Raw genomic sequence first — 17,733 nt, 5'->3', positions numbered from 1 at the left:
AGCACTGGACGTGCATGCTCGCAGCAGGGCGGAAGGGGTGCTGGTCGAAGGAGGGAGCGAGGCGGGGCGAGGTGCCGATGAAAGAGGCATCCGACATATCGTGGTCTTGCGTTTGCTCTTCCTCTCATCTCCTCGTCCCGCAACCAGCTGTTCGACCGTCGCAGCCCACACACCCAACCAACCAGCAGCCACACGGAGCGCGTACCTCCCATGACTTCTTTGACTTGGCGCAAGCTTCCCAGCCCGCGCCGCCGACTCACCCCCGTCGACCAAGATGGTCGAGCGTGGCCGGAGGCGAAGGGATGACTCACTTTCGTCCACACGTCCCTCAGCTCACCGTCCACCGCCGACCCAACACCAGCAGGGCGAGTCCCAACTTGTATACCTGAGGTGTCCTTCGCTGCTCAACACAGCTTTTAGCTTCTTCCACTTCCTTCCTACCGGCGCCAATCCCACTTCGACTCTTGCCGCCGGCTGGCTGGCCGCGGACGGTGCGCACCCCAGTTCACCTCCGTCCGCGCAAAGTGACGGTCCGCAGCTTGAGGCCCACCAAAGGCTCACCTCACAGCAGCCCCAGACCCCGCTGTGACGCGGACCCAGGCTCGTCTCTATCGTGCTGTGGGGCTGGCGGGCGGTGCTGATGCCGCCGCCGAGTAGTTGCTAGGCCACACTTTGCTCACCTCGCGCCTCACCCCCGTCCGGGGGCTGGGAGGTACACCCCCAAGTCCGCAAGGCTCCCCCCACGCACCCCCACACACAGCAGTCCCTCTCAGCGGGTGGCCAGTGGCGCCCATTCCCGCCGGCAGCGAGCACATCGATCCTACTCGGAGCCTTGAGGCCTCGGAACCACCCCATCCGACAAAGCCGCCAACCAGCCCTGCGCATCCCAAACATCCGAAGTTTCAACTGTCCGCCCAAACCCCCATGCATGGGACCGGCGGCAGTGTGCACATATGCACTGGGTCGCTGCTGCGCATGCGTGCGTGCGTGCGGCTCCACCCCCCGGACCTGGACCTGGGTTACGGCTCTTGGCGCGCGGGGCCAAGGAGCCAAGACTGGCGGGCCAAGAAATCTTGCCCGGGCCTGCGAGCTGTGATCGCGCGGTATAAAGCCTGGTGGGACGGGTCGCGACCTGTGGGTGGCTTCTCGCTAGCGCGAGCGAGTGCTGTGGTACTGATGATTGTCAGCATGCTGAAGGCTGGGAAAGGCGACAACGATACCGGCCACGCGCCCACTCACTGCTCCCCTCATTCCCTCATGCCGCCTCGCCTCTTCACCAGCTCGAGCGGCCCTATGCCACCCGCGGCCGTGCGACATGTCCTGCGATGATATGTGAGTACACTGTCAGTGAGCATAGCTGACGATCAAGGCGTCGCATTATCGAGTCCTGGGGTCGACAGTGTGCCCCGCCATGGGGCACATGGGAGCCACCACGGGGACACCCCGTCCTCCCCTCGAGCTTCGCCCCAGTGATCACCCTGGCCGGGGGAGGCTGGGGACCCAACCTCGTCAATCCCCCAGCTTCGACCCCTTGACCCACCCATCCGACCCTCGGCTGTGGCTGCGGACCAGACCACTCCAGAGCTCACCGGACCACAGCTCGCCGTCGTCCTCGCCGCCGTCGAGCGGGCCGAGCGGGGTCGTGCCTCCGCTCACCGCTGGCGTGCCGCTCAAACTCCTCGGAATCGGCCTCCACGGGGCACTTGTCGACAGCGGCTCACACCCTACACAGGTCGATCAGGTTGGCGTTTCGTGGGCCGGGGGATACCTCCCGCAGCAGGTCGCGAGACCCCCTGTGCGAAGAGTTAGTGGCCTCCAGTCAATGGCTCGGCTCCCAACGCCCCGCCCCGCTCCACCTCGCCCTCGCGATCCTCGGAAAGACACCTCGGCTCACTGTTGTCGGATTGTCGAACACAGCGGATGGGGCTGTGCCCCACCACGAAGAAGAGCTCGAGCTCACACGGGTGTTTTCTATTCCAGAACACTGGCGGCGACGACGACACGGCGATGGCGCGCCGCTTCATATCTCGCGTACGGCACAAGCGTCAAGCGTCGTGCGCGACCGATCTGCAACGTGTTTTGGGGACGGGCGATCGAGCTAGAATTATTCCTCCATCTGGGGCTCTGCGTGGGGCAGACAGAGGCCACGCACGGCACGCAATAAACGCTTTTATCGGTAGACAAGTCACCCGAGCGGCGGCCACAGTCGCAGTCGACGTCACTGTCAACACCCAGGTGTCAGCGGCAATGGCCAGGGTCGAGCGCACTCGCCGGCGGCGTCGAGGCGGGGGCGTTGCCAACCCGTGTCAACTCCCGCAACGGTTATTGACAATGTGGGGCAGCTGCCGCGGCAACGGCGGCGGCTCCACTTGCTCGCCCGCTCTCTCAGCAAGACGTTTCACCATTCGTCGTGTGGGCGAGCAACGGTTTGGTATACCCCCCACCACGACGGCGGCAGGTCGATAAGATGGTTGACCGAATTGCCAAGGACAGTTGCATCCGATTTTGGAGCGGCGTGCTTGTCTTGGACGACCTGCTCGACCTTGCAAGGCACCCACACCCCAAACCTTACGGCATCGGCGAGGTTATTGCCAACGAGGTTGCTGACAGAATAACCAATGCTCTTCAAGGGTCGGCAGCTGAGCGCGCAGCCCCCGCCTGTCCTCCCCCTGCTCGCTTACTTACCGGCGGGCTAGGACGGCTGCCGGCGGCATCCTCGTGACCCTTTGGCACCCTAGGCTAGCGACCATTTCGTGGTTTGCCATGCCATTCAAAGGCAGACTTCACACGACCATCCGCTCTACACCCGCGGCCCACAGCCAAGCAGCACGTCGGAGCAGCGCTTCCGCTTATAGATTTCTGCACCACTTGGCCCACTTGGCCCCGGTACTAAGGGTCAAACGGCCCCCCTTGCCCCCCTTCTGGGGCCTGTTGGCCGACATTGGCTTGCACCGGGGCGCGCACCTGCCCCGCTGTGTAGCTGCAGCTGCAGATGGAGATGGGCGTTCAGTCAGTCAGGGCTGCTGGCGGCTCTCGTGCGGCTGTGCGGCGGCTCGGCTTACCAAGTGGTAGCACGCAGTGAGGAGAGCGAGCGGCATGTTGCCTCACGCGCCCCGCGCCTCGTCGTTCCTCGCCTCGCCTTCGCCGGATCTCGCTCACCTCGCTCACCCACCTGCGGCGCCTCCCCCTCGCCTCCTCGCTTAACAGCAAACCCACCTGCCGCCGGTTGCGATGTGACTCGTGGCCATTGCCGCCGGACGGAGGACAGGGGTTTTTCGTGGGACCACTTGCCGCACCAGTCGCAGTCGTCCGTTCGCGGTCCAGAAGCAGCCGGGGAGGGAACAGGAGAGCGACCGAGGGGCCAACGGGGGGCCAGTCGGGCGACTGTTGGCGACCCGCATATGCCCCTCGGGCTCCCCGGCGACGCGATGTGTATAAAGCCTGACCATTCTGGCGTGTCTCATCTTCTCCCCAACCTCTCCTCAAGCATCCTCTACCACTACCATGGCCGACGAAAAGGAGTTTAAGCAGACCGACGCTCAGCTCGAGTACCAGCACCACGATGGTACCTACCGCAAACAGAACAACATTGTTGAGAACCCCCTGCTCGTGAGTGTTGTGTTGTGGTAGCAGTGTGGCTGGGCCTTGTGCCCACCACCGCCCGCCTCCCTCCCTCCCGTGGTGGTGTTTGCGACGACGGTTCCAAAACCGGGCTTTGCCCGCGTTCGTCATCGCACTCACAAAAAAACCTTCACAACCGACCTCGGCTAACACCTTCCTAGCGTTACACCGACGAGCAGGTGATCCAGGGCGCCGAGCTCTTCACCAAGGACAAGGGGCTGGACGAGTACCGCGACCTGTTCGCCAACGCTGCGCTCGTCGCGCGTGACCCCGATGGATTCAACCACATCCCGTCGCTGAGCGCCGACGAGCGCCAGGCGCTCCAGCACGAGATGGACCACAAGTGGTCGCAGCCCAAGATGCTCTACTTTGCCATGCTGCTGTGTGCGATCGGTGCCGCCACGCAGGGCTGGGACCAGACGGGCTCGAACGGCGCCAACCTGTCCTTCCCGGCCGAGTTCAAGATCAACACGCCGCACAACGAGCCCGGAGGCCCGCGCGACGAGTGGATCCTTGGTCTCATCAACTCGGCACCATACCTCTCTGGCGGCCTGATCGGCGTCTGGCTCTCGGACCCGCTCAACCACCTCCTCGGCCGCCGTGGCGAAATCTTCGTCACGGCCATCTGTCTCGTCGCTACCCCCATCGCTGCCGCCTTCACCAAGAACTGGGGCTCGATGCTCGCTGTCCGTCTCGTCATGGGTCTTGGTCTCGGCGCCAAGGCCGCCACTGTCCCCGTCTACTCTGCCGAGATGGCCCCTGCCCGCATCCGCGGCGCGCTCACCATGGGCTGGCAGCTCTGGGTCTGCTTCGGTATCTTCCTCGGCTTCGCCGCCAACTGTGTGGTCATGAACACTGGCAGGATCGCCTGGCGTCTCCAGATCGGCTCGGCCTTCATCCCCGCCCTCCCGCTTGCCCTCTTCATCTTCCTCATCCCCGAGTCCCCCCGCTGGCTCATGAAGAAGAACCGCTACCCCGAGGCCTTCAAGTCGTACCTCAAGATCCGCTCGGCCCCCATCATCGCCGCCCGTGACCTCTACTACTCGCACGTCCTCTACGAGGAGGAGAAGGCGCTCGCCGAGGGCTCGACCTACATCTCGCGTCTGCTCGACTGCTTCCGCATCCCTCGTATCCGCCGCGCTACCCTCGCCGCCGGCACCGTCATGCTCGCGCAGCAGATGTGCGGTATCAACATTATCGCCTTCTACTCGTCGACCGTCTTCCACGAGTCGGGCTTCAGCGAGCGCCAGGCGCTCTACGCCTCGCTCGGCTTTGGCGCGCTCAACTTTGCCTTTGCCATCCCCGCCGTCTTCACCATCGACACGTTTGGCCGCCGCGCTCTCCTCCTCGCCACCTTCCCCGGCATGTGCATCTCGGTCCTCATCACCGGCCTCATGTTCCTCCTGCCCCAGTACTCGCACGCCCCGGCCGCCGACGGCACTGGCGGTGTCTTCTCGACGACGCGTCTCGCCCTCATCGCGCTGTTTATCTACATCTTCACCATCTTCTACTCGGTCGGCGAGGGACCCGTGTGCTTCCTGTACGGCGCCGAGGTCTTCCCCACCATCCAGCGTGAGCAGGGCATGGCCTTCTCGGTCATGATCAACCTCTTCTTCGCCGCCATCCTCGGCATGACCTTCCCCCCCATGCTCCGTACCATGGGCAACGTGGGCGCCTTCTGCTTCTACGCCGGCTTGAACCTCATCGCGTTCATCATGATCTTCCTCTGGGTGCCCGAGACCAAGGCGCTCACCCTCGAGGAGCTCGACCAGGTCTTCTCGGTCCCCACCAAGTCGTACATCAACTACCAGATCCAGCACACCCTGTTCCGCAGGAACATTCCCCCTCCCCGCCCCGTCGACAACTAGGTGTGGTGTGTTTTAGCGGTCGAGTAGAGAAGGAAGAGTTTGATATAGGAAGTGTAGTAATGCAGTGGTTGTTCGTGCAGCATGGGCGAGGCAGTCGCCACTTGCTGGGCACTGACTGAGCTGGTGGACACTGACACAGCTCGAAGCGTCACGTCCTTCGCCACTCACTCCCCTCGTCGCCTCGTCTTGCCACTGAGACAACATACAACCCCCACAACCCCCACAACTCGTTGCCCACCACCGTCGTCACCGTTGCCCAAACTAACACGACGCCGTCGTCATGGCGCCGGCTCAAACACACTAAAAGCACTAAGACGCACCAGGGGAAGCTGCAGGTGGGGTAGTGCAGTGCCTCGGCGTTGCGTCTCCGCCAAGTTTCCGCGCACCAAGCTCCGCAGTGCTGCTTCGCATGCACGCGTGCAAACTCGCCGTCGGCGTGCGGCGTTGGGCTGTGAACTCCGTGTGTGCGTGCGGTGCCACTTTGCTTTGGGCGGAGGGTACCCTCCGCTCGAGAGCTCCGCCGCTCACTCGGCGTAGCGTGCCCCGCGTTCTCGGCGCACTCTCGGCGCACTGTCTAAGCGATGGCCGGCAATGCAGTTACCGTGTGTCGTCGTGGTGCGCTCTTTGGGTGTGGGTCAAGGGGTAGTTGCCAGGCTGGGTCTGTTTCTCTGCAGTTTCGAGCCACGATCCATCAATAAGTATCTACATTATTACTCTGCCACTGCCACCTCTCCTTTATACACTGCGCCTGTTGGTGTCCCATGCACGCCTATGCCCTCGCCTCCAGCTCGCCCAGCACCGCGTCCAGCGCGTCGAGGAACACGCGTGCATGGGCCGGGGTGAGCGTGAGCGGGGGCTTGATCTTGAGCACGTTACGCCGCTCGCTCGTCGCCTGCATAATCACGCCGTAGTCGAGCAGGCGCTCGCAGATCCAGTCGGTTTCTTCTGGCGCAGGCTGCTTCGTCGCGCGGTCGCGCACGAGCTCGACGCCCTGGTACAGGCCCATGCCGTGGACTTTGCCGATGAGCTTGTGGCGCTTTGCGAGGTCGGCAAAGCCCGCGCTCAGCAGGTCGCCGACCGCGGCCGCGTTGGCCTGGAGCGCCTCGTCGCGCATCACGTCGAGCACGGCGAGCCCGGCGACCGCGCTCGCCGTCCCGCCGCCCGCTGACGAGAAGAACATGCCCTCGCGCACCAAGCTGTCTGCGATCGCCTGCGTAGTGTATACTGCGCCGAGGGGATACCCGTTCCCCAGCGCCTTGGCGACGGCAATGATGTCCGGCACGACGCGCTGCTGCTCCACGCCCCAGGTGTAGTGGCCGAGCCGGCCAAGCCCGACTTGGACTTCGTCCGAGATACACACGCCGCCGCGGGCGCGGACGGCAGCGTACACTCCCTCGAGGTATCCGTCGGGCAAGAGCACGCCGCCGCCGTTCCCGAACACTGGCTCGGCGAGGAACGCGCCCACGGGCCGGCCCTGCGCGTCGAGGTCGTCGAGCAGGCGCACCGCGTCAGCGACGTACTTGGCGCCGGGGTCGCGCGAGTCGGTATCGCGGTGTGCCCCGCGGTACGTGTTCGGCGCGTCGGCGACGTGCACCCACGCGGGGCGGCTCGCGGCCGCGTACGGGTTGTCGTACGCCGACGTCGAAACGGCGTCAGTGAAGCCCGTCCAGCCGTGGTACGCCTCGCGGAGCGCGAGCACGTCCTGGCGGCCGGTATGCGCGCGCGCGAGCTTGAGCGCGAGGTCGACGGCCTCGGAGCCCGAGTTGACGAGCATGACCACCGACAGCGACGGGTCAGGCGCGAGCGCGCGCAGCCGCTCGACATAGTCGGCGAGCGAGGCGTACAGGAAGCGGCTGTTCGTGTTGAGCGTGAGCAGCTGCTGGTTGACCGCCGCCGCCATGGCCGGGTGCCCGTGCCCGATCCCAGCGACGTTGTTCACCATGTCGAGGTAGCAGCGCCCCGTGGTGTCGATGAGCAGCTCGCGCCACCCGCGCTCGATGTCGGGCGGGATCTCGTAGTATCGCTCCGCGGCGCCCGCGACGGCCGCCTCGCGGCGCGTCCGCTCAGCAGCAACGTCAGGGAGCCAGTCGGCTGGCGGGGCGGCGACTAAGGCGGCGGGGTCGTACGTGAGCCTCTTCCACGCGGGGAGCGAGTCGGCGTCGGTGAAGAGCGGTGGCGGGGGCGCGTGCGCACGCGCCCACTGGACCTTGAGGCGGCCCGTCGCGCGGCCGAGCGGCGCGCCCTCGGCCACGGCGCCAGAGGGCGCCGAGTCGACGTCGCCAAACAGGCGCAGCGTGCCGTGCGTCGGCGACGCCAGCGTGAACCCGTCCGCCGTGGCGGCCACCTCGGCCGCAAACGGCGCAGTGAGGGCCACCGGCTCGGCGAGCGTAAGCTCCGTAAACAGCGCAGCATTCACCGGGCGCTCCTTCCCGGGCCCAATGGTCCGCGTGAGCCGGTGCTCGCCGTACGCAAAGCGCGCAGTGTAGACTTTTTCCGCGAGCGCGGCCTCGGCCTCCTCGCCGCGCAGCCACACGCCTGCAGCGAGGAGCGGGGAGGCCGTGTCAAGCCGGACCGCGGTCGACGCGCGGTCGAGCAGCGTGCCCACACTGGGCGGGGGGCTAGCCTCGCGGCCGAGCGCGGCGCGGATGCCGGCCGCCGCGACGCGCGTGTCCAGCTCGGCGGCAATCTCGAACAGGCGCCACTCGGCCTCCATGCGTTCCTTGGCGTACGTGTTCCCGGGCTCCAAGGCCACCTGCTGCGCGCCGCTCACGACAAGCACGGCACCCCGCAACACGACGAGCGGCCAGAGCGCGTCGATCTCCGCGTCGGACAGCGGCGTGCCGGCGGCGGCGTCGAACGCGGCGATGGCCGGCAGCGCGTCGAAGGCGCGCCCCGCCCCTTGGTGGTGCAGCACCGAGCTCACGGCCACGGCGATCTCGGCGACGCGGTACCCCGTGCCCATGTCGCCCCAGTCGATAACGGCGGTGGGGCGCACGCGCCCGAAGGCGTCGCGGCTGCCGACGACGTTGTCGTCTGTGATGTCGCCGTGGATCGGCTGGATAGGCAGGCGGGACGCAACGGCAGAGACTTGGTCGTAGGCGATCTTGGTCGCGGCGAGTACTTGGCCCCGCCGGTCAGCGGCCACGGAATCGATGTACCCCTCTACCACGGGCACGGCGTTGCGCAGGTCCCATTGCAGGCTTCGGTCGAGGCCTGTCGACGGAAAGGTGGCGAGCACGGAGACGACGCGGCCGGCCAGCGCGCCGAGCTGCGCGATCACGCACGGGGCGAGCACGCCGTCCTTGACCATGCTTTCGCCCTCGACGAACGTGAGCAGGCGGACGCGCACGTCCTTCCCCCCAACGAGGGCATGTTCGATGGTGTTGCCTGCCGGAGACTTCACTGGCGCGGGGACAGTCAGCCCGGCCGCAGACAAGCGCAGCAGCGCGTCGTTCTGCGTCTGGATCTCTTGCGTCAGGTATGCCGCGTTGTCAAACTTGAGGAGGTAGCGCTGCACGTTATGGTCCCTCTTCGCTGGTGTGAGGAGGAAGTTGCGGTCCTGGTTCGAGCCGAGCTCGCTGACGCTGCCAGCGATGCCGTACCGCTCGCGCGCGACGCGCACCGCGTCGTCTGCGCTGATGGCGGGGCGGACGAGGGGCTCGGCGTGCGGGTCGAAGCTCATCGTGGGGGTGGTTGTGGTGGTGTTGAGCAGAAACGTTGGGTAGGGTCGGTCGTCGTTGCGTCATATATCTCGTGGCTGCGCGGGTATCGGCAAAACAGCCAACTATCAGGCAAAACGAGATTCACCACCGGGGAGATTACAACAATGTTGATGCTGGCTACCATCCGACGGCCGTTCGTCGTGTATCGCGTAAGGCGAGTTCTGGCGCATCGCGCAAGTTAGTGCTGGCGTGTGGAGACGCCTCTTCCCGAGGGATGGATAAGCGGTAGGCTGCGTTGAGATACCGCGGGATGCCTGGCGGAGGGTGGCTGCCAATGCGCTCGCCACATTGAGCTTTGTCCTCGAATGGTTCGTTCGCGTCGGACATTCGTGTTATTGATTCTGCGGTATGTGTACGAGTCTATGGATCTCGTGGGACGGGGTTGGCCTCGTGGGGTGAGGCTGTAGGGGTCGGCGTCGGGTCGAGTCGATGGCGCCGAGGCAGCTTGGAGGTGGGAGGGGAGGGAGTCGGCGCGTCGTCGTCGTCTTCGGCGTCCCTCCTGTTTCCCCGCGACGCGATGGCGGCAACGCCTTGCTCGCGTCTTGCAGTGCACACAGCGTACACGTACACAAACGCCCGCATCAGAACTGGGGTCTGCGCCCACACAAGGGATCCGCGCCACACCACGCCCTCGACAACAACACCTCTCCAGCCCCTTCCCGCTCCGCAAAAAGTGTTACACACTGGACGAGTTAGGAATCGAACCAAAGACCTTGTCAAGTAGGTAGTAGTACCGCAGTACTCGTGCTAATGACACGCTCTACCAACTGAGCTACACGCCCGGGGGTGTTGAGCGAATTTTTCACATTTATTTGACCCCGTCGCTGTGCGTTGCCTCTGGCCCACGCAGCCCGTCCACTTGCCCACGACGACCCACGCAACGCTTGCTTGCTTGGCGCAGCTTGGATCCCCTGCTGTGCTTGCTTTGCTTGGCTGCGCACGATGATCTACATACACCGCAGCGCAGCGCAGCGCAGCGCTGCGCTGCGTCCCCGTACCCTGCTGGCGTGCCGTGGCGATCCCCCTGGACCTGAGTGGCATGGGAACGGCGTGCGACGACGTGGGGGGTATGTGCGTGCTGCTCTGCGCGCTGCCGTCAAGATCGTCGTTGGCCTCGGCACGCACGGCAGGCGCAGGCAGGCAGGTATGCCTCCTCCTCGCTCTCGCTGCGGGCACAATCCTCCTCTCTTCTCGCCGTCGCAAGCCTCGCTGTCGCAATCCCGCTGGCTGGCTGGCACCTCCTCCCTCGCCTCCGCCACTGCCACTCTCCAGTCCGCGCTACGCTATTGCTGGAACGTTGCTGCTCCACTGCGCCTCGCTTGCTGCCATGCCGAGGACATGCCGCTTCGGCGCCGCTGCCAGCACTGGCCTTTAGCACGGGCCTGTGACGACGAGGCACTAGTAGGCACGGGGACAGTGCGACCAGCGAGCGAGCGAGCAGCGTCCGAGTACGCTACGCTGCTGCGTCATTGTACTGCGTCCGAGCAGAGGCGCAGAGGCGAGCGAGATCTGCGCTGGCTGTACACTTGCGTCTGGGCAGCAGTCTGTACACTTGCGTCAAGATGCTCAATCTCCCCTCTTGCACATTGCAGCTCGGCGACGACCCGCCCGCGCTCGGCTCTCTGCTGGCGAGGTACGCAGGCGAGCTCGAGTTGACGAAGGGGATGTGTGCCGAGTTCTGGTGCAGATCTGGCTTGTCCTCCTCGTCGCCTCGCTCGCCGGGCCCATGGCCGTGCCGGTGTCGGCCGTTAACGCCCCCCTCCTTCCCCTCCGTGTCCGCCTTGGCAGCGGGCCAGTCGGCGAGTTGTCCATTACGCTGCAGGTGGTGCAGGTGGTGAGCGTGCGTCTGGTCTGGGTCCGGGTGACGTAAATGCTCGTGCCTTGGTTGAGCTCCAAGAGCAGAGGGCAGGACGCACGGCACGCAACTTCAAGCTCAGAGCTGCGAGCTGCCTCTGCTACGCAAGGTCCCGCCGACACCTGTCCTGTCCTGTTCTCGTCGAGGGTTGCAGCGCTGTAGATCATGGCGTCAGCAGGGAAAAGCGTCCTTGTTGGTGACAACTCTAGTCGTCGTCGAGATCTACCAAGTCGAGCTGCATGGCTTGCCAGACGATCAGACACCACATGCACCACCCCCCCACCCCCACCCGGCTACCGCAGACACCGCGGCTAGACGTGGAATGTGCACCATGCACCATGCACCATGCACCAGAAGTCGGTCTCGGTCGACCCCAGCAGGTGCGACAAGGTGGGCAATGCATCCGGCTGTCCGTGTCGAGCACCCGAGAGGAGCAGGCAGTAGCCAGCGACCCAGCCTACCTACCCAGCCCGTCCTTGCCTTCGACGCCCACGCTGCCGCTGTTGAATGTGCGGCGGCGCCTCTACGCTCCCTTGTCACCCCCCGCCGTGGTCACCCGTCCACATATGCAGAGCCATGTGCCTGGTCAACCTTTTTTTTTTTTCTTTGCTGCTGATGCCCTCTTCCTCTCAGGACTCGACCCGCTGCACATCAAAGTCGGCGTGAGCGGCGCCGCAGTAGGTGACGGCCTGCTCCGAGGGGCTGCTTGGGTGCCATGCCCGCAGAGGAGGGTTGAGTGAAAGAGGTACAGGCACATCGAGGAGGAGTGGTGCTGCTGCTGCTGCTGGGTGCGGGTGCTGTCCATGTAGCCATGTTGCTCCTTGCCCGGGCTGGTATGCCTGAACAAGAGACCCCCCCGACAGGGACATGGACAGGGGAGGTCTCCACGGCGAGGACGAGGACGAGGAGAGAGCCACCTCTCCCCCACCTTTGTAGCCTCGGGTGTCATGCCTGCAGCAGCCTTTTTTCAAACCCTGTAGCCTCTGCCTTGCCCCTCTGGCTCGTTCGGCGGCATGTCCTCGACCTGGTGTCCCAGGGATTGGATGCATACCTGGGTGATGGATGGCCTGCCTGCCTGCCTGCCTGCCTGCATGGGATTGCCGTTGGCCGTTGGCACAGACTTCAAACCTCCAAAGTAAGTCGACAACGAGCACCGTCACGACGGACGTCCTGGCTGGCTGGCTCGCTCGCTCGGCACCACCAAACCACCACCACCATCACTCAACTCCAACATCCTCTTCATCTGCATCTACTACATCCTCTCTCTACATCTCAACTCACATCTCGTCACAGAGCATCTCCCCCCTCGACTCGCCTCCCTCCCTTCCCCCTCTTCTCTCTCTCTCTCCTCTCCAACTCCCGGCGTTCCTGCCCATCTTCAACTCACACGTACCCCCCACCGGCAATCAGATTCCATCCACGCACACCCCACACCACGCAGCCCTCCCCTCCAACGACTACGCCGCCTAATCAAGCCGCAGCCGCGCCCCCCTCGGTTGCCAAACGCCGACCACGAGCACTTGGCCGAAGTAGTGCAACAGCAGCAGCAAGAAGATCGACAGTGTATCCTGTTTGTTGGAGCCGAGCCAACGAAAGCAACCTACGGCTTGACCGGAACTCTACCAACGTGGACGCTCAAGTCCGCCGCCGTCGATCTCGTCGGTCTGTCGCACACGACGTGAGACACGGGCAACCCCCTTTGCTTCGTGTTACCTCTACACTTGCACATCCGACTCGTGTCAATAGCAGCCAAAGAGATCCGCCGAGAGCGCGCCGCCCAGCCGCCAATTCAAAGCCGACCCAAAAGGGAGCCAGGAACCGGGCGACGAGCAGCGACAGCCCCAACTCACTCGCCGCCGCCGCCGCCGTTACTCTTTTACTCCAACAGACCACCCACCGCGTACTCGACGCGCGCCCCGCCATTGACCGCATGACGAGCACGCCGTCGTAACAGCACAAGCAGCAGCCTCGACACCCCTCCCCCCCTTTCCCCCCGGCACCGCGAGTCGACGCCGTCCGTCGCCCAGCGACGACACTGCGCGACAACCCCAATCGCCGCCGCATCCCCACCCCTCCCCTTGCCCCCGACACACCCGCACGTTCGCTGGTGATCGCGGTGATCGTGGGCCCGTCGCCGCTGAAACAAGGGCGTGCGCGTACCCATGATGACGGGCTTGCACAGGTCGGATGACCCGCCAGAGCTGGCATCGTCGTCGACTTCGGCGGCCAACCTGGCGGACATTGCCCCCTTCGGAGAGCCAGTGTCGCCGCTGACCGTGCCGGCGCGTCCATCACTCGCCGAGCGACGCCAGGCGAGCGTCTCAAGCGCATATACGGGTATCGACCCCCTCGATTCGTCGGCCAGTGCCCAGTTTGCGCTCACAACAGAGTAAGTTAGACGAGCTGGAATAGATGGAGACTGACCTCGCAGTTTGAGCCACTCGCCCACGTTTGATGGACCGTCGTCGGCCCCACCGACGCCCTCAGTCGTGTCGATAACCCACCCCTCGCAGTTTATCCATACTCATCACCCTCGGCGAGGGTCCCTCACACCGTTGGGACTCAATGTCATTTCGCCGGTCCCGCCGCCGCCATTGCAACACGCACTGGAGACTGCGTCGCTCGCCCTCGCCGCCGCTCAGCAATCGTCGTCGCCCATGCGCTCGGTGGGCTTTGTTGCCCAAGGTAGCGAGTTTACGTCTGAACCATCACGACGAGACTCGGTGGCGACGGTCGCTTCCAACGCGTCGTCAAACTTGACGGCGACTCGGCCGAGCCCAAACAACGCAAACAACCTGCGACGATTGTCACTCACACCCTCAATCTCGGCGCTCCCAATCGCGTCATCGAGCAGCGGCGCCGCCTCCTCTAGCAACAACACTGCACCAAATACAATGTCCAACTTTAATCCTGCCAAGAGGAGGTCATCCCTGACGCCATCAAATCCGACTCTGGCCGCCCCCTCCCCCACGCGCACCCTCGTGTCGGGCCGGTTGAACGCCCCGCTCCCCCCGAGAGAGTCGCGAACAATAGACACTCTCCCAAGTCAGCAGCCTCGACGCAGCAGCGCCCTGGCCGCCCTGGCAGATGGAAGACGAGGGAGCCTGCCTCATCTCTACTATGGAGCGTGGACAGGTCCCCAGCCGACGCCGTTCAACCCGACATTGGCGTCGACCCGCGGCAGTGTCGACGACACGGCAGTCATTGACCAGACTTTTAAATTTGGAAGTCTGCCAGATGACACGCCAAACTCGTCCGCCGCGTCGTCCCTGCAACGCATCCACGCCATGTCGTTGCGCGACAAGTCGGCATTCGAGCAGGCAGAAGAGGCAGAGGCAGAGCGACAGAGACGGGCCTTCTTAGCTGCAACCTTTGGCGAGGACTCGCGGCGCGCACGCGCACGGCTGAGCCTCGGTGGCGGCAACTCGACAGCTGGACCGGCATCCCCAGCAAGCACACGTCGAACCAGCTTGTTGATCTGGGAGCGGATACAAAAGCCCCAGGATGGTCAGAGTATCATCAACTTTGACGACAACACCTTGGGCCGAAGACCGAGCTTGCCTGTCAACATTCCCCCACGGGGTGCCGTACCCGAGCCGGAGCGCGACCCAGCCGCGTCGGTCACAGATCCGACCAGCTGGGAGGGCACCGACGAGCAAGAGGATGAGGCTCACTTGGCCGTGAGTACCACACACACACACACGTGCAGCCGGCACTAACACCATTTGCAGACACCGCAGCGACCATTGCCACCGCTGTTGCCACTTTCCGACCCTGTCCCCCGTCTGCTCCAGACCACGCTGGCACTCCATCGCGCATCACACCTGCTCAATTCGCGCAACCTCGAGTCTGAGCCACTCCCAGCACCGCTCCCCCCATCACTCCACCCTCCCGCCCCTGTCGACCTCTCCGAATTTGACATCGACTTTATCCTTGCTGGCTCAAAACCCAACCTCGGCAGAAATGGCTCCGGCTCGACCAAGAGCCGCGGGTCTAACAGCTTTGAGGGGCAAGAGCGGTCTACTGCGCGGCCCAGCGATGAGGTCGAGGACTCGTTTGCCAAGTTTGTTGGCGCGTTCGACGACGAGTACGGAGGCCGCAGAGGCGAGTGGACCTTCCGCGCCTGCCCATTGCCACGGCCGCCGCCGCCAGAGGTCAACCCCATCTTCCCCGTGGACCGCCACCCAGACGAGGTCGACCCACTCGACCCCGCTGTGCTTATTCCTCGTGCCGCATGGGACGCGCCGGGTGCTGGCAGGTATGAGATTTACCCCAACGGTGACATCCGGGCTGTCGAGTCGGGCCACGTCTGGCGTATCCGCCAGATGAGCTCGCGCGAGTACGACCTCGAGCAGCCGACCCGGGGTCAGCTCATCCTGCCCACAGATCCTGTTCCCGACGGCGCCCACCAACCGCTCATCATCACGCCCTACATTGGCTACACCCTCACTGGCAAGATGGTGCACACGGAGAATGGTGGCGTCAAGTTGCCGTTCACAGTGCAGCGCGAGCTCGCTTCACGACGGGAGAAGCGAGTATCACATCGGTTTGCCGCTGCCACTCGCAACCGCGCCAGCGTCAGCGAGCCGCTCGTCATGGCCTCGTACAATGAGCTCAACAAGCGGGAACATGAAGAGCGCGTGCGCTTTGGCTCGCATGACTCGGACGCCACAGCCATTCCTCACGGCCAGCGCGCATCACAGCCGACTGTCATGGCGCGCCGACCGACGACGCCGACCCCTCCATCCGGTTCGCCACCAAAAGGCAAGGACGACAAGCCGAAGCGCGAGCACCGCCGTTCAAAGCAAAAGGACGTCGACGAGGAGAAGACCAAGAAGTCGTCGTCGTTTGGTGGTGCCCTCAAGCGCAGCATGAACAAGGTGCTGCAGGGATACGAGGAGCGCAAGGAGCGTGGGAGCCACATGTGGGGAGCCAACGGCCACAGCAGCAACCACACCAACTCGTCCCATTCCTCGGGCACGTTCAAGGCTTCACCCATGCGGCACGCATCGGACCGCAGCGATTCGGCCTCGGCATCGTCGCAACAGTCGAGCCGGTACAACACGGACGGCACGGTTGACCCCTATGGCGACGAGTGGCCGGGCGACGAGGCCATGTTTGGTTCATTAGGCCTCGGCATCGAGGACGAGCAGAACGGCGGCTTACCCTGGAAAGAGGGCAAGGCCTGGGAGGGTGTCCCCGATGAGGCCTTGGCCATGGTCATCCCCATCGAGTCGGAGATTACAACGCCCCACAACAAGTCGCGTCCCTCGAGTGTTGCGCAGCCGTTCATCAACCCGTTCTTCATCGACGGCCCGAGACAAGCGCTGTTAGTGTGGTTTACGCCCTTCAACTCTGGCGGCGACACGAGATTTGGCTCAAACTCTACCCTGTTCAAGATCCAGGAGGCGCCGCACCACGAGCAGGAGGAGCACCACGTCGCTTCATCTCTTGGCAGGTTACCCAAGCTGTTACGCCCTCGAGGCAGCAAGGCCGACTCGCCACGGAGCATTGGCTCTCCGCGGGGTATCGGCGGCTCGCGCCACATGGCACACCCGCTGCCTGTGACCACCACCCCGCCCAACGAGCTTCACGATCTCTCGCCAATCCTCGGCAAGGCCAGAGGCGAGTCGACCAACCTGCGTCCACTACCGTTCAAGTCGTTCCGCGTCGTCGCCAAGGTTGTCCAGGTCGAGGACCTCAAGTCATCGCCCGAGGTGCCGGTCATTGCGTTAGAGCAGTGGGCCGAGCAGGTGCGCACCGGCAAGCCCGCCGGCCTGGCAACACCGCCGCTAGACGGGGCAACCAAGATGGAGGACCCGGCGGCGTCGTCGAGTTCTGGGTCGTCGCCCGACTCTGCGCACGACGCGGCTGTCGAGGCCAACATTTCGTCTGGCCGCGCGTTTCCGACGGTCATTGCCGTGTGTCACAGCCACAACCAGGGCGTCGAGTTTGTACTCGAGGGCTTGGACAGGCTTGGCCTGTGCAAGGGCGAGTCGGCGTGGGGTCCGACGGGTTACGAGGAGTGGCGAGGGACGGGTCTGAGCGACAATGGCCGACAGCTGATTGATCTGCTGTGGGCGAGTTGCTCTGCGATCATGGGGCTGTAGGCGGGGCGTGAAGGTGTGCCACTCGTCGTTGCGCCACGGCACGACGGCACGACCCCTCGCATAGATGTCACCGACCGGCGCGACGACCGCGCGTGTACTGTCTAGCATTCTTCCTTGTTCTTCTTTGCATCTGACTGGTTCTGTCATCACCCATCATTCATTGTGTCCGAGTACGAGCATGCATGTCATGGACTACGAGTGAGCGAGCGTAGCGAGCGAGCGAGGCGGTGGGAGGAGCGTGGAGCACGCGTTGCACGATGCTTGAAGCCTCGGCCAAACCAAGAAAGTTGCAAAAAGTTGCCAAGAGGAGCCGCAGGAGCGAGTAAGCTAGAAAAGAACGCTGGGCTAGAAGTTGGTAAACGACAAACGACGGCGCAGACTAGTGTGTCGCGTCCTGGCGTCACGAGTTGGGTCGAGCAGCCAGCTAGCACTACACGCAACAGGCACACTTCGGCAGAGATTAGCACGGAGGAAGGAACGGCGCTACGGGTGTCGGCTGGTGGCCATGGGTGGGGGAGGTGCTAGCACGTAGTGTAGTGTGGTGTGGTGGGTGGGGG

General features: G+C 64.3%; 4 protein-coding genes and 1 non-coding gene across 5 annotated transcripts; 2 read left to right on the top strand and 3 right to left on the bottom strand.

Moving 5' to 3' along the window:
- Nucleotides 1-1,019: 1,019 nt before the first annotated feature.
- LOC62_06G007885 (uncharacterized protein) lies at nt 1,020-2,229 on the bottom strand (the record flags this gene model as incomplete). The annotated part of the gene is made up of 3 exons (XM_062774405.1): nt 1,895-2,229; nt 1,590-1,658; nt 1,020-1,132 (listed from the first exon to the last, which is right to left on the bottom strand). Exons 1-3 carry the CDS (start codon nt 2,022-2,024, stop codon nt 1,020-1,022), a joined length of 312 nt encoding a protein of 103 aa, XP_062630389.1. The 5' UTR covers nt 2,025-2,229.
- A 1,056-nt stretch (nt 2,230-3,285) lies between these two features.
- PLT5_1 (Polyol transporter 5) lies at nt 3,286-5,567 on the top strand. Its single transcript, XM_062774404.1, has 2 exons — nt 3,286-3,609; nt 3,783-5,567. The coding sequence occupies exons 1-2, from the start codon at nt 3,505-3,507 to the stop codon at nt 5,487-5,489; spliced, it is 1,812 nt and encodes a 603-aa protein (XP_062630388.1). The 5' UTR covers nt 3,286-3,504; the 3' UTR covers nt 5,490-5,567.
- Nucleotides 5,568-6,258: 691 nt separating this feature from the next.
- Nucleotides 6,259-9,171, bottom strand: ETNPPL (Ethanolamine-phosphate phospho-lyase; the record flags this gene model as incomplete). Its single annotated transcript, XM_062774403.1, has 1 exon — nt 6,259-9,171. The coding sequence occupies one exon, from the start codon at nt 9,169-9,171 to the stop codon at nt 6,259-6,261; it is 2,913 nt and encodes a 970-aa protein (XP_062630387.1).
- A 724-nt stretch (nt 9,172-9,895) lies between these two features.
- LOC62_06G007882 lies at nt 9,896-9,993 on the bottom strand. The gene is made up of 2 exons: nt 9,957-9,993; nt 9,896-9,931 (listed from the first exon to the last, which is right to left on the bottom strand). It is a non-coding gene; the product is annotated as a tRNA-Ala (tRNA).
- Nucleotides 9,994-12,261: 2,268 nt separating this feature from the next.
- LOC62_06G007881 (uncharacterized protein) lies at nt 12,262-17,374 on the top strand. Its single transcript, XM_062774402.1, has 3 exons — nt 12,262-13,455; nt 13,498-14,746; nt 14,798-17,374. Exons 1-3 carry the CDS (start codon nt 13,229-13,231, stop codon nt 17,174-17,176), a joined length of 3,855 nt encoding a protein of 1,284 aa, XP_062630386.1. The 5' UTR covers nt 12,262-13,228; the 3' UTR covers nt 17,177-17,374.
- Nucleotides 17,375-17,733: the final 359 nt, after the last annotated feature.

Source organism: Vanrija pseudolonga, chromosome 6 (genome assembly GCF_020906515.1).
Source record: "Vanrija pseudolonga chromosome 6, complete sequence".
NCBI lineage: Eukaryota > Fungi > Basidiomycota > Tremellomycetes > Trichosporonales > Trichosporonaceae > Vanrija > Vanrija pseudolonga.
Note: the sequence above shows the minus strand (reverse complement) of the source record. Positions and strands in the feature narration are given on the sequence as shown.

Excerpts from the sequence above, each read along its gene's own strand:
- LOC62_06G007881 (XM_062774402.1), top strand. The coding sequence starts at position 13,229 with ATGATGACGGGCTTGCACAGGTCGGATGACCCGCCAGAGCTGGCATCG. Across the intron at positions 13,456-13,497 it reads CAGTTTGCGCTCACAACAGA|TTTGAGCCACTCGCCCACGT; the intron begins GTAAGTTAGACG and ends CTGACCTCGCAG. Across the intron at positions 14,747-14,797 it reads AGGATGAGGCTCACTTGGCC|ACACCGCAGCGACCATTGCC; the intron begins GTGAGTACCACA and ends CACCATTTGCAG.
- PLT5_1 (XM_062774404.1), top strand. The coding sequence starts at position 3,505 with ATGGCCGACGAAAAGGAGTTTAAGCAGACCGACGCTCAGCTCGAGTAC. Across the intron at positions 3,610-3,782 it reads TTGTTGAGAACCCCCTGCTC|CGTTACACCGACGAGCAGGT; the intron begins GTGAGTGTTGTG and ends ACACCTTCCTAG.